General features: G+C 55.8%; 1 protein-coding gene across 1 annotated transcript; it reads left to right on the forward strand.

The window, feature by feature from the left end:
- Window positions 1-473: 473 nt before the first annotated feature.
- TMEM8B (transmembrane protein 8B) lies at window positions 474-13,327 on the forward strand (the record flags this gene model as incomplete). The annotated part of the gene is made up of 13 exons (XM_083351180.1): window positions 474-525; window positions 3,569-3,758; window positions 4,316-4,523; window positions 5,065-5,198; window positions 5,904-6,175; window positions 6,872-7,227; window positions 7,506-7,602; window positions 7,737-7,860; window positions 10,016-10,158; window positions 10,318-10,496; window positions 11,337-11,483; window positions 12,418-12,534; window positions 12,974-13,327. 13 exons carry the CDS (start codon window positions 474-476, stop codon window positions 13,325-13,327), a joined length of 2,373 nt encoding a protein of 790 aa, XP_083207306.1.
- Between the last annotated feature and the right edge of the window lie 1,050 nt (window positions 13,328-14,377).

The raw sequence follows: 14,377 nt of genomic DNA on the forward strand, positions 1-14,377 counted from the left end.
GGGGTACTTCAAGGTTCTGTCTTAGGCCCAGTACTGTTCAACATCTTAACAAATTATCTAGATGAAGAGATTGAAGCTCATCAGATTTGCAGATGACACCAAAGCTGGTGGGAATTGCTAATACTTTAGAAGATAGACTCAACATTCAGAAGAGTCTTGACAGACTTGAGCATGAGGATGCAGTTCAGTGGTGAGAAAAGTAAGGTAGGAAAACCCAAATGCATAGGTACAGAATAGAGCTCAACAGTAGCAACTATCTTGGAGTCCTAGAGGACCATCCCTTAAGTATGAGCCAGCAGTGTGCGGCATCTGCTGAAAAAGCCAATGCAGTCGTGGGATGCATCAGTGGAATAGCATCAAAATCATGAAAAATGATAGTACCAATCTATACTACACTGGTGAGGCCACACTTGAAAGACTCCATACAGTTCCAGTCACAAAAAGGATGCTGAGTCTGTAGAAAGCGGGCAAAGATGATAAAAGGTATGGAGGCTAAATCAGACGATGAACAGTTGAGGGAGCTGGGTATGTTCAGCCCAGGGGTGTCAAACTGCCGGCCCGCGGGCTGGATGCGTTGCGACGAAACCGCACCCACCCCATTGCCAGCAATGGGGGAAAAGCTCTGATATGTTGCGCGACGTCACGAGTTTGACATGTCTGGTTTAGCCTATCAAAGAGAAAGATGGGGGGGGACACGATAGCTGTCTTCTGATACTTGAGGGGCTTCACAAAGAAGAGGGGATTGACTTACTCTCTAAGGCACCAGAAGTAATGGGTGGAAACTTGTTAAAGAGATCCAACCTAGGAGTAAGGAGAATTTTTTTTGACAGTGAGAACAATCAATAGAATAGCTTTCAAAGTTTTCAAAAACCATTTGACTGAGATAGTATAGGGTCTCCTGCCTTGAGCAGGGGGTTGGACTAGAAGACCTCTGATGTCCTTTCCAGCCTTAGGATTCTATGTTCTATGCTTCCCTTCCAGCCTACATGCGAGCTATTCCATTATTATGTGCTTTTTCTAGAGCACCTCAAGAAAGGAGGGGCACCTTGAGAAGTGATGCTGGTGGCTCACCTGTTCTATGCCTTGGCTGATGGCTGGGAGTGGAAAGGGGAACCCTCTAGTACCCCAGAGCCTCCCTGTCTGTGCTTCTTCCCACTCCCCATCAGGTGTGGACAGACTTCCATGTCCCAAGTGTTCTTTAGGCTAAACCTGACGGCAGCACCAACCAGGCCTGAGTGACCCTGCAGAATTCAGGACCAGGCTGTCTCTCTGTCAGAGCACATTGCAACACTGAGCTTAAAGATCAGGTTTGGTTGTGCTGTGGCTGTTCCTCATTCTTTTGTTTCAGGTTAAAATGGTGTTGGGGAATTTGTTGGAATCCAGCCTGGTGTGAGCCAAACCCTCTTATTATGTCGGAATCCTTTTTGTTTGCAAATCAAAAACATGTGCTGTATGACTGTTGGAATGGGGTCTCATTAGCCTGATTTTAGTTACTCATGTATATGTCACTTCAGCCAGCCAGCCAGTTAGTTCTGTCTGCATTATTTGAAGGTTGACACTTTTTTTGATTGAACCGTGGGCCAGACAGGTGTAAAGAAATCAAACCTTGCTCCAGGCAGCAATAGTAGAAACAGAGAGGCCCAGTTGTTCTGGCTGCTTTGTGCTTCCCATGAAGAGTGTTTTTTCCGGTCCCAGGGGGCTCCGACCTATTGTAGCTGAATGTTGTGGGCCTGAGTCTCAGCCAAGCATGTGAAGCTCAGAGCAAAAGGCGATCTGAGGACAGACTGTCTTTTCTTCTAGTTTGCCCAGTATAAATCTGCCTCAAAGGAGAATCTCCCTAGCTGTGGGATCCTTGCTGCTTGGCTGTTTGCTTGCAGACATTTCATGAGGTCGCATCACCATTGCTCTGTGCACACGAGCGTGCCCTGGTGATGTTTCCTAATCGGGTCGTGGAATATGTGCAAGCGAGCCTGCACACAACCAAGCTCAGAGAGCACTAAGGATGTGACTGTGAAGGATCCTTTCCGCTTCCCCACCCCAGACCAAAACCAATCATTAAAACACAGCTTAAAAGCCACCACCCCCACCCCAAATTCACCCAGATTGCTATACAGAAGGCAGCGCGTGCCTGCTCCCTCTGGCTCCAGAAAGCAATGGATTCCAATTACAGGGAAGCAAGTTTCAGGTTGAATTCCGGATGTATTAATTAGATATCACAATCCTAGTTGTGGCTTTTACCCAGGCCCAGAAGGGACCTGGGCCCTATGGGGAAAAACATATGGAGGAGGCAGAACACTCTTCTCTGGTGGAGCAGGGCTTCTGAGCAGGCACCTCCCTCTAGCACCAAGAAGGGGCTTCTGGATGGAGAACCTCACAGAGGCAAAGATAGCCTAGCCCTTGCACATTGACCTGCCCAATGCTTCTCTCTACACAGGTCTCTTCCAGTTTGCCATGAGACAGGGTGTGCATGGACACACACACACACCCTTTCCATCAGGCTGTTTCTGCCCTTCGTCCCTCTGCCAAGACTGGCAGAGGGACCAAATGCAGAAAGAGCTTGCCGGAGGGTCTGTGTGTGCACATGCCCATGCACAAGACTGGCAGAGGATGCAGAAAGCCCACTCGCCCTCCCAACCTTGGCTTTGGTTTTCTGCCTGCTAGGCTGGGGATGTCATCCATGCTGTGTCTGTCAGAAAGGAACAGGCCCTGCCTCCCGCCCAGATAATCTGGGGCAGCTAGTGTTGTGTGGAAGTGTTCCAGGGTGGGGAGGGAATAGACAGCTCAGAGGAGTTGAGTAGGTTTGCAATGGTGGTGAATATCTGTAATATCTATAGCTCGGGTGTAGGATGAGGGTGAAGGTTCATTCTCCAAGCATGAGAGAGAACCTTCACCCTCAGTTGAGCAAGTGCTTGGCCACCCCAGAAGATGGCAGGCCAGGAGTCCCCACCCACCCCACTCTGCAACTGTAGGCTGCATCCTCAGAAAGGCTATTTCCAGGATTGGTAGCTGAGTGCTTCTTGCTGCAAATACGGTGCGCAAGGGCCCTGGAACCTCTTCTACAAGGCAGGCCTAGTAGGGGGAAGAGTCATTTCTTGTGGGGAGGGCATAAGTGTGCTTGCCAGGGGGGGGGGCGGCAAGGCGGTTGTTTGGAGACAGGAGCTTCTCCGACCTTAGGCCAGCTGAGCCTCCTGGGATGGAGACTTCCCCACACAGAACTTTCTGTTGGTTCTCCTTTGGAAGCGAGGCAAATCCATTTCGCAGGGGTGGAAAGCACCTAGCTGCATCTTGGGCCCGCGCTTGGGAGGTGCCTGGCTGACCTTCAGTTACCAGAGGCTCTCCAGGCCTGGGGGATGGGTGGGTGTAAGGAAGGCAGCTGGGGATGGGTGGGTGGGTGTCGATCTGGAACATGGATGCAGAGAGCGTGTGTAGGGGAGGGTGTCTCTGCGGAGCAATCCTGGCCCATTGGGGAATCGGGTGACAGCTGCTCCCTCGTGGCTTGGACTGGCTTCACACCCCTGCCCTGCCCAGCAGCCTCCAACCACCGTTCATCCTGCCTCTCTTTCCCCAGCTGGGCTGTTCGTGACCGACTACTTCACCCGGACGCCTCGCAAGCTGAATGCCTTCCGCTCCTTCACTAGCCTGGAGCTCTTCCATTTCCGCATCCCAGAGGACACTGCGGTGGCCGTCTGGAACCTGGTCACTTTCAAAGAGCAGGGTGGCACCCTAGGCGACCGATGCCCGGACCGGAGCATCACCGTGTGAGTCGAGGCAGGGCTTTTCGTCCTGGCTGCAGGGCCTCCCAGGCTGGGTTCTCACCAGGAACTGGGCTGCAGGCTGTGGCAAAGCTGTAACACTCCTGTTTCTGGTAGAGGGGGCTGTTCCTTTAACCGCTCTTCCCACCTTCAGAGGAATGGGTGGGCCGGCTTTTGCAAGGTTCATTGGTCGCACAAAGCTTTAGGCTCTGAGCGTTGCCAGTCACTTTGAGACTTAAGAAGACTCGTGGGAAACTGAAAACTTTGTGCTGGGGGGAGGGGAGGGGTGTTTTTTTAATTAATAATTTGTTCATTTGTGGGGCAAATTAGATGAAGGCAGATCCAACCCTGCCATCATCTGCAGCCTCATGAAGTGCCAGGATTATTGGGCAAGGGAAAGCTTCCCAGTCTCAAAGTAGAGGCTTGGATTCCCATCCTGACAGACAAATGTGAGCTCCCCAGCTCCCTCCTCCTCTTGCAGCCCCTTCCCATGAGCCCCCACTCCCCCAACTCAGCACCCAGTCCCTCCTGTCTCTGACTCTTGCCTTTGTCTCTCTGGGCAGGTATTTCCGCTCAGGAGCGCCACCAGTCATTAACCCACTGGGCATGCACTTCCCTAGGGACACAGCTGTGCCCGGCTCCTTTGCCCTCACGCTCACCTGGACGCTGCCCAACAGGACCACTGGGGTCTTCAACATCACCAGCCCCCTGCCTGGGGACTGGTTCCTGGCTGCCCATTTGCCCAGAGAACAGGGCAAGATCTCTGTCAAGGTGAGTGCGGGCTCTAAGGCTGCAGGAGAGTGGCAGATCCCTGGGGGATCTGTGGGAGCCAGTCCCAATGGCAGGTAATCTGCTGCACTGGGGAGGGATGATGGGGGTTGTAGTCTAATTCATGCCCACTGAGGAATGAAAAAGGCCAAAGAAGATGCGAGGCTTGTAAACCCCTCTCCATAAAAAATCCTTGGGGAGGGGGAAGTCCCAGGAGATGGCTGGGTTGACTCTTCTGTGGGAAGAAGCCTTGATCAGGGCAGGGGCAGTTGGTACATAGCTGAACTCCCTGGTGCACTCAGTTCACCCCTCCATGGGGACAGCCCAGAAGGGGTTATTATGTAAAGGGTTCCTTGTGTGGGAAGAAGCTGCATGGAGGGCATTTGCATCACACCTGTCTCGAGGGCAGCACCGGTAGCACCGGCCCCTCTCTCTTGGGTGAGGCTCATGCGAGAGCCTCAGTCCTTCCTGCAAGGCTGGATATATGGATGGGGAACAGCTGGATTGGGCTAGGGCTTCTGACAGGGCCCGCTTCCCCCCACAGGGACTTGCAGAGGACTGCCAGTATCTCTTCCAGCCCCAGCTCATCGTCCAGCGCCTGGTGGGCATTGGTGTGCTGCATCCAGGCTATGAGACTGACCACGTCATCTCCTCCCACAATCGGTCCCTGCTCTACAAGTGAGTGTCATGGCCAAGGAACAGGGCTTCTCTTGTGGTGTGGGAGGCGGGCATTCTGCGGGGGGAGGTAGCAGAAGGGAATAATGAGGTGTCCCAGGTATTTCCAAGGCAGCATAAAATCACACAAAGGGACCATGGAAGAGGGAAGCCTCCATGATGCAGTTTGTAGAAAGAACACCTTTTCTGCGAAGTAAGGGCCGCAGGATCTGCTCCTTCCCACCCCATAAAACGTCCTTCTTTGACTCTTCCCCATGTGCCTTTGGCTGAGGGGGCTCGGGAGATGTTTCCAAGAAGCTTGAATGAAGGAGGCCCCCACTGGTCTAGCCGGAGTCCCCAGTCATGCCCCCACAGACCCCAGTGAGGGCACCAAGTTCACACATGGCTCCCAGTTCAAAAATGCTCACCTGGGAAGAAAACTGTTTCGGGTCCAGGCTCCACTTTGTAGGCAGCAGGAGGCATGCTGGGAAAGTCATGGCATTACTGGGTGGGGGAGGAGACCAGGGGGCTTTGGAAAGAATGAAGGTCAAAGAAGAGGGAGCCGTCCCTTCCTCCAGTGCTCCAATTTGCAGAAAAGGCCGGCTGAAAGATTGGCTAGCCCACCCTGGGTCTCCTCTGGGAGGGGCAGCCAAATGCTAGAGATGGCCAGTTGCCCATCCTTATAGGAGCCACGGAAGACATGGGGCAATGAGCTTCCTTTGCCCGTAGGGTCTTCGTTCCCAGCTACACCTCCAGGGTGCTTGTGCAGCTGCGAAACTGTCACAGAGGCAATCAGAGTGCGCCAGGCTGCCCACTGGGGCTGAAAGTGCGTGGCAAGGCTCCCCCTCTGCACAACTCCACAGCCGTAGACTGCTGGGAGCAGCTGCCCTGCCGCCTTGTGCTGGAGCACCCCTTCTGGCAAAACTGGTACTTCATCCTGGTGGAGAAGCTTCTGCCACTGCCAGACCGGATCGGTTTCCAGCTGGTGGTGCAGCTGAAAGGTGAGTTGGCCCACAAGAGACGGGGCTCCTGGGGTGGAAAGCCCCGTCTTCATGCCTCGAGTGACACCTAGGAATGTGGCAGGGAATGGGCAGAGGTGGCTGTGCAGAATTGGTCTTGGGAGACTTCGTGGAACTGAGCAAGCCCACCTAGAAGGAAGCGTTTCCTAAACTAAGGTCCCCTGAGCTCATGTTCCCAGGTCATGTCATCTAGGGCTCATCCATTCTCTCTGCCCCCCCACCCACAGTCAGGGGTGGAAATCAAGGTGAGCTTGAGGGTGGCATCTCATTCTTTCTTCTGCTGTGAGAAACCGGGGTGTATGTGTGTGTGTGTGACTGACCACCCTTGTCTCCTTCAGAGGCAAAGGTGGGCAGAAAAGGCCTGAGCAGTGGGGGAGGGGTGCTGCTTCTCTGGCAGTGCCAAGTGGGAAAGCACTGACTACCCCCCACCTCCCAGGTCAGGCCAAACAGCTTCAAGTGGGGGTGCCTGATGGGGAGGGAGGGGAGCCCCGAAGTCCCAGAGACCTCTGCCCCTTATGTGAAGAAGACCCCTCAACAGAAAGTTCCACTGGGACTGGATCCGGGAACCCAAAGAGGGTCTCCTGGAGGAGAACAAGGGAGGCTCAAGGCTGTCCTATCAAGGGGGGAGGGGCTGTTGGATGGGCCACGATCCAAATGCCCCCCTCCCTGTCTTTGCAGACTGCTCCCGGACTGGCTTGGGTGAAGCCCAGCTACCTGCCTCCCACCTGAACATGCCTCACTCCTTCGGCTCCACGGGAGGGCTGGCCCTGACAGACATCCTGCCCCCCTCCCTCCCCAGCAGCTTCCAGCCTCCAGCCACCCCCACACCCCCCAGGCCTCCCAGAGGGGGGGAGCACTGCTGGCCCACCCGACCCACTCTGCGCAACGAGTTGGACACCTTCTCAGTGCACTTCTACATCTTTTTTGGGCCCAATGTGTCAGTGCCCCCTGACCGGCCAGCTGTCTTTGCCATCAACCTCCTGCCTGTGCTGGACAGCGGAGGGATCCTCAACCTGGAGCTGAAGCTGAACGTGGTGCGTCCAGGCCAGATCTTTCAGTATGTGTAAGGGGGGGGCGGCTCAACAGTGGTCAGTGGCTGTGAGGCAGAGATGCAGAAGCTGGGTGGCCAGGGGGTGGGGGCCTGGCGCCCGGGTGCAGGCAGGCCTGGAGAGACAGCCTCCGTGACTGGCTTCTTCCAACCACCCGCTGCCCCAAACGGGACCCCCAAGGCTACAAAGGGGCACACCTGAATGTGGGAACAAGAGGAGACATTGTACAGGATAATAATGCAGACTCGTGTCTCTTCCCTTAGTCTTCTCTGCGCGGGGAGAATGCCACCATCTTTGCGTGTCTGAACCACGAGGTGCCTTTGGCCTCAGAAGGGGACTCCTCAGTGACCTGCCAGACAGGTAAGGCCAGCACCTCCCCTGCATCTGCACTGACCAGCAGGGACTCTCCTTGCAGAGGGCTTTTGCTGCACAACCGGTGGGGCGGCCCTCGCAAGGCAGGTGAGCTGGCCTCAGCCACTGCTTCTACTTGGCAGAACTGCTGGCTGGGTTCCTGCTGTCCATAAATGCCACCTCTCCCTTCACCCGACTGCGGATTCCCTACCCCCAGACGGGCAGCTGGTACCTGAGTCTGCGCTCACTCTGCACCACGGACCGAAGGTAAGTCATCCTGGCCGGGCATCCCCCCAAGGAGCAGCAGAACATAGAAAAGGTAACCACAGTTCCGTGTGGGCCTGCTGCTTGGGATGGTCCCAGTCCACACTCGGTGCTGGTGGTGAAGGACCCTCCCGGTCTGGGAAAACGGCTGGGAGGGCCACCCACATGCCTGGCAGCTGGGAGAAAACTACTCTCAGTAAAGGAGAGACAATCCGAGAGGTTGTTTGCCATTTATATTATGCCAGTTAAAATGGCTAAATGGCTAAAATGAAAGGATGCAGACCGTTTTGAAGGAGTGATGGAATCTGCGTCACAGAAACTTTCCAGAACACCCCACTATGATGTGGGTGATGTGACAGTCAAGGTGGGAGGTGGCCCATTTCCTATGGGCCTCTCTGTGGGGCTACCTGGGAGGGGTTCAGCTGTGGGGGGAGAGCTGGATGCCCTCGTCTAGCAGGAGACAGCCAGGTGGAGTCAGGAGAAGCTGCTGGGAGCTCTCACACAGTAAGGGTGTTAGGCTGGTGCACCCCTGGTCAAAATAGCAACCGAGTCAGAAAGGTAGATTAATACCTTTTATTTATGCATAAGCAAGGGCTAGGTCTCCCACAGGTACAAGGTGGAAAGACCCTTAGGAAAGGGGGAAAATCACTTTATATACACTTCCAAACATATTGGGTTTGGAATGCGCTCTTCAATTGGAACAGCACCATTTCAATCATCAAGCATCCACTAGCATGCCCAGCAACTATATATGTATCGTGCAACAATTCATACTATCCCATAATATTCTTAGCAAGGGCTCGTTAATAACTAATTGACTACTCAAGAGGTGTGATTTCGCCATTATAATGAATTTTTGAGTTACTAGAGTTCACTTTTCTACACAATTATCCAAGTTCTATATTCCACACAAACAATTTCTTCTTTCTTTAAAGAAACTGAAAATATTATTTATTTATTTATTTATTTATTTATTTATTTATTTATTTATTTATTTATTATTGGGACTTATATGCCGCCTTATCTCCCTGTTCTGAACCAGCCCTTCTGGCCTTGTAGTAAGGCAAACCCCTTATCAGAAAGAAGAGACTGGAGAGCGTCCAAGGCTAAAAGGCATCTGCCAAGATTTAATTACGCAGTTAACAAAAACACTAGAGCTTGTCTTCTCAAGCGGAAAAGTTGCTTTCAGCAACCAGCCCCTCCCCAAACACTCCTTTTATAGAGAGCTCAGGGCGTGGTCTCCCTGTGCCTCCTCCCGAGGAGTCCCATAGCCTTTCTTTGTTTGTTCCTGCTCGACTGCCTCCTGCGTCGGGCGTCCTTGAACAGGGCCAGCTGTGGGTCATCATCCTCCGCACTCTCGGGCTCACGCAGCTGAGAAGAGGTCCCCGGCTGAGGACTCTGCAAAGCCTCCAAACCATCATCAGCCGGTTCGTCTCCCTCCTCCCCCTCATCTGAGTCCTCCGATACGTCGGAGCCGGCTGTCGGACCCACAGGCTGGCCCTGAGTCACAACACTCCCAAAGGACTCAGGGCGGCTAACAACAATAAAATACAATAATACAAAAGTTAAAAAGAAATTAAATTAATAGCCTCAGTAGAATAAATTAAAATTAAGTTAAAAATTAAAAACATAATTAAAGTCCCTGTCAGTCCAGGTCAGCCTGATGGAAGAGGAGTGTTTTGAGGCCGCGGCGAAAGGACCGGAGATCCCGGGCCATCCGAAGCTCAAGGGGGAGTTGGTTCCATAGGGCTGGCGCTCCCACAGAGAAGGCCCTCCCCCTGGGGGTCGCCAGCCGACATTGTCTAGCCCAGGGCACCCTGAGGAGGCCCTCTCTGTGTGAACGCACTGGGTGATGATTAATCAAGGGCACTGCTTATTACCCAAAGAGGCCTCTTTTTCACACCATCAGTGAGAGTCTGGTAGTTCTTGGGTGACCCCCCCCAATACCAGGAAGAGACTCTGGATCCCCCCCCAGCTAGCTGTTTGTGCCCCCCTCACTAGGCCCAGCCCCACAAGCTCAGGATTGGCTCGGCTGCTCTTCCACCAACTGGCTGGGCACTTTCTCACTTCCATGTGGCTGGGGCCAGGCACCTGGTCTCAAGTGGCAGATGGGATGCTGCCAGGAGGCTTCCTCCTGACCTGGCCTGCCTCCCTGCAGGCCCTCGTCTTGTGGGAACCTGACCGCTGAAGTGTACCTGCGCGCCTTCCTCTCCCCCTGCATCAACGACTGCGGCCCCTATGGCCAGTGCAAGCTTCTGCGCACCAACAACTACCTATATGCGGCCTGCGAGTGCAAAGCAGGTGAGTGGGCAGTGGACTAGCTGTCCGGGGCAGGGGGGCTCTGTTCCCACTTTTCTCCATCTCCAGGCTGCTACTCTTCTGACTTGAAATACAGTGGGGAGAGCACACCCTCTGGGCGGGGGGGGGGGGGTTGACCCTGATGCCAGTTCTTGCCCACAGGCTGGAGCGGCTGGGGCTGCACCGACAACGCAGCCGCCTTCTCCTACGGCTTTCAGTTGCTCTCCACCCTCCTGCTGTGCCTGAGCAACCTCATGTTCGTCCCACCGGTGGCCATTGCGGTGCGGACCGGCTATCTGCTGGAGGCAGCCATCTACATCTTCACCATGTTCTTCTCCACGGTGAGGGCTACCAGGATGGAACCACCACCACCCCCGCAAGAGAGAGGTGGGAGGGGGAGGGCATGAAGGTCGCCTGGAGTCTGGCTTCACCCCGGGGTGGAAGGAAGTTTTGACTGTCCCTCAGTGCTTTTTTTGTCAAAGAAAACGGTGCCGGAACTCACACGTCATACAACCCGCCTTGCCTACCCTACAAGGTTCCATCCAAAAAAGGTGCCGGAACTCCGTTCTGAGTGTTCTATGACAAAAAAAGCCTTGCTGTCCCTCATGCTGCCCGCTCTGATGTGCAAACTTATCTAAAGCGGGTTGCTGTCGCAGTGGCTTTACGCCTGGGATTGGCCAGCCACTGAGGCTCGTGGCCTTTCTAGTTCCCGGTGACCCACTTAGTTGGATGAGCTCCGAAGGAGCTCTGTTGCCCTCTTGGCCAAAGACTTGAGTCTTCCTGGCAAAGTGGAAAGTCTCCCCAGCAACCCTCCCCCAAACAGCCACAACGGCCAGTCCGGCTGCCCAGCGTGCCAGAAAAGGTGCTTCCTTCTCCCCTGAGGTGGAACTCTTGAGTCCTGGGGAGGATCTATCTTCCCTCCCTCCACCTGGCCCAAGATCCAGTGGGTCAGCGATGAAGAAGCCAGATTCTCCTGCAAAGCCTCAGCCCCGCCCTGAGCTGGAACCTCCTGCTTGATGCGGTCTATGGGGGTCTCGCCCTGAAGGGAGCCACCAAGGGCTAGACCACCTGGCCGCGTTGCAGGGCGAGGAGGGGAAGCCAGGCTGCTGGAAGGGCTGGCCCGGATGGAGGCAAGCCATCAGTCCTTCTCCTGATGGAGTGACCCCTTCTGTCTCTGACAGTTCTACCATGCCTGTGACCAGCCGGGCATCGTGGTGTTCTGCATCATGGACTATGACGTGCTGCAATTCTGTGACTTCTTGGGCTCCCTCATGTCTGTCTGGGTCACTGTCATCGCCATGGCCCGCCTACAGCCCGTCATCAAACAGGTAGAGAGAAGAGGGCAGGGCTACTGAAAGAAGCAGTTCGGACCCCAGGCTGGAAAAAGGCGGGCCCTGGGAGATGAGCTGGCAGTGCACTACTGATCCCCGAGCAGGAGAGATGGCGGGCAGGAGCCTGAAAGAGTCTGGGGCAGCAGCAACCCCTGACTCCTCCCCACGGGTGTATCCCAGCCCAATCCTGGCAGACTCTGGGCAGACAACACAACAAAAGGTACACAATGCCCTGCAGGACGACGTCTCACCCATGGAAATAGAGACCAGCTCGGCAAAACGTCAGGGTGCCAGGGCTGCCCTCTGGCCCAGAGGCAGGCGGGGAGGCCAGAGACTGTTTCCTAGAAAGGTTCAACGAGGTCCTCTCAGATCAGCCTCCCTCACAGGGTTGTTGTACAGGAAAGAGGGATCCTTATGGATGCTGCCCTGGCTCATGTAGGAAAGGCAAGAAATTGTCACCACCTCAGCTTTGACTCCCACCTTTTCCCCCCCCAACCCCCGAGAGTAAATGAATGCACTGGGGAATCGCCCTCTCCTTGCGCTGTTGTGGGGAATAGGCCCCACCTTCACTCAGGATCAGAAGGAAAAGGTGCTGTGGGGCCCTCCTCCCCTTCCTGAAGGCTCAGGAGAGCCCCAGCATCCATAAGGCTCAGGCAGGCGAGGAGGAGCGGTAAGCCTGGCATACCAGCAAGGTAGCTCCAGAGAAGATCCAGGGATGCTGCTGCTGGCCACTTGTGGGGCTCAGGGCTCGCTTGCTGGGCTAACTCTTCTGCTGCAGGGAGGGATGGGGAGAACGCCGATTGGGGACAGCTGGAGGCCAGAACAGGCAGAGTACGGGGACCACTCGGCCTGGCTGTCTTGTGGCCTCTGACCCAGCAGACTGACACCCCCCTCACCCATGAAGAACTCTCTGTGCTTTTCCCCTGAGCAGGTGCTGTACCTACTGGGAGCCATGCTCCTCTCCATGGCCCTGCAGCTGGACCGGCACGGCCTCTGGAACCTGCTGGGGCCCAGCCTCTTCGCCGTGGGTGTCATGGCCATTGCTTGGGTAAGGACCTTAGGCCCTTGACTCCCTCCCCTACCCTGAGGCCCCGGCTGGGCTGCCCAGCCTCGTTGTGGTGCTTCCAGATGGAAAGACCTTTGGGTGCCCAGCAAGGGCCTCAAACATGTCCAGTGAAACAGAGAGCCCCTTCAAGAGGCAGCCTGGCTTCTGGGGGACAGCCCCTTCCTTGCTCTGCAGGAAAGAGGGGCTGAGCACAAGGCACCTGCGTCTCCCTGAGCCAAGCTGCCCATGCCTGGCCCCCAAACATGGGGGTGGGTGGGAGGACTTGCTTTCCAGCAACTATTCTGGCCAGGGTTCTATGGCAGGGAGCACCGACGGCAGGGCAGGGGTGGCTGGAGCTCCCCAGAATGGCCGAGGGGCATGAGCAGCTGCTCCTCAGCCAGGCTGCCTCCCAGACTGGCTGCCACCTTCTTTCCCCCTGCAGACGGTTCGCAGCATCCACCGGCGCCATTGCTACCCTCCCACCTGGCAGCGCTGGACCTTCTACCTGCTGCCCGGGGCCCTGATCGCCGCCTCAGCCGTGCTGCTCTACGCTTTCGTGGAGACGGAGGAGAACTACTTCTACATCCACAGCATCTGGCACATGCTGATCGCCGGCAGCGTGGGCTTCTTGCTGCCCCCTCGGGCCAAGGCGGAGGCATCCAGGCTGGCGGGACCCCTGCCTCGCCGGAAGGGTTGCGGCTATCAGCTCTGCATCAATGAGCAGGAGGAGCTCGGCCTGGTGGACCCCGGCACTGCTGGCACTGGCGTCTCCATCACCAGCGTCTGCACCAGCTGATGCAGAGCAGCGGCCTAGGGGCCTTTAGACAGACGGGGGGCCAGGATGCAGAGCCCCCCGGCCGGACCACTCTTGCTCTGGCCTCTGTGCCAACCATGAAACACCCCTCCCCCTTGGCCCAAGGACCTCCAATAGCCGGGGGAGGGGAGACTGTCACGTGCCTACCTGCCCAGGGATGATGGAGAAGAGTCTTCCTCCCAGATCACGAGGCTCCCCCACAACACCCTTCCCTTCTGCTTCCCCATCCCCCATATGCACACACTGCACTGCAAGATCATTTCTGGAGGGAGGCGGAACAGCCCCCCACTCCTGCAAGCTGAAGGCCTTCGCATCCTCAGAGGGGAACGAATAACCAACTGGGGCAAAGCAGCTGCTGCTTCCAGCTTCAGAAGTCTGGGGCGGCCTGCAGAGCTGGATAGGGAAGCCCAAGCCCTGCCTGGTCTGGCCAGATCCACACAGGAAGGCCAGGCTGCTGCCTGTGGCCCCCTGCCTGCCTGTCTGTGGGGAACAGTGTCTCCATTCCAGATGGCAGGGGAAACCCATCATGCACTCCGGCCAGAACATCAGCACCTCTGATTTTTGGCTGGGCTGGGGCCCGGGCAGGCCCTGATAAAAGTTCCTCGCTTTGGGCATGTTGAGCCAGCATCTGCTCCCCCGAGACACATATGCAGACGGTGAGTTTTCCCCAGAGGTCATCCCTGACCTGCAGAGAGCCACCTTACTCACTGAGATCCAGATGCTGGGCTAGCCAGCTCCTGCCCACACCTGAAAAGTCTCCTGGGCACCCTCCTTTTCCCACCTCCCAGCCAAACCTGACACAGCCCTCCAAGGAACCAGCTCCGACTGCCTGGAGCGGGAGGAGCCTTCTAAGCTGGCTAGTCTTTATCTGGGCAGGGGGCCACCAAGTTCCAGGCTTGGCAACTTTTCCAGGCCTATCACGCTGCTGCAGGGGAAACAAAAGGGCCACATCCAGTATTAACTGTGGCTTCTTTCCCCCTGGAGCCCCAGAGAGAGGGGCTGGGAAGACAAGCACATCCCTAAGGGGTCAGC

This window comes from Vipera ursinii, assembly GCF_947247035.1.
Source record: "Vipera ursinii genome assembly, chromosome: 2".
Classification (NCBI taxonomy): Eukaryota; Metazoa; Chordata; class Lepidosauria; order Squamata; family Viperidae; genus Vipera; species Vipera ursinii.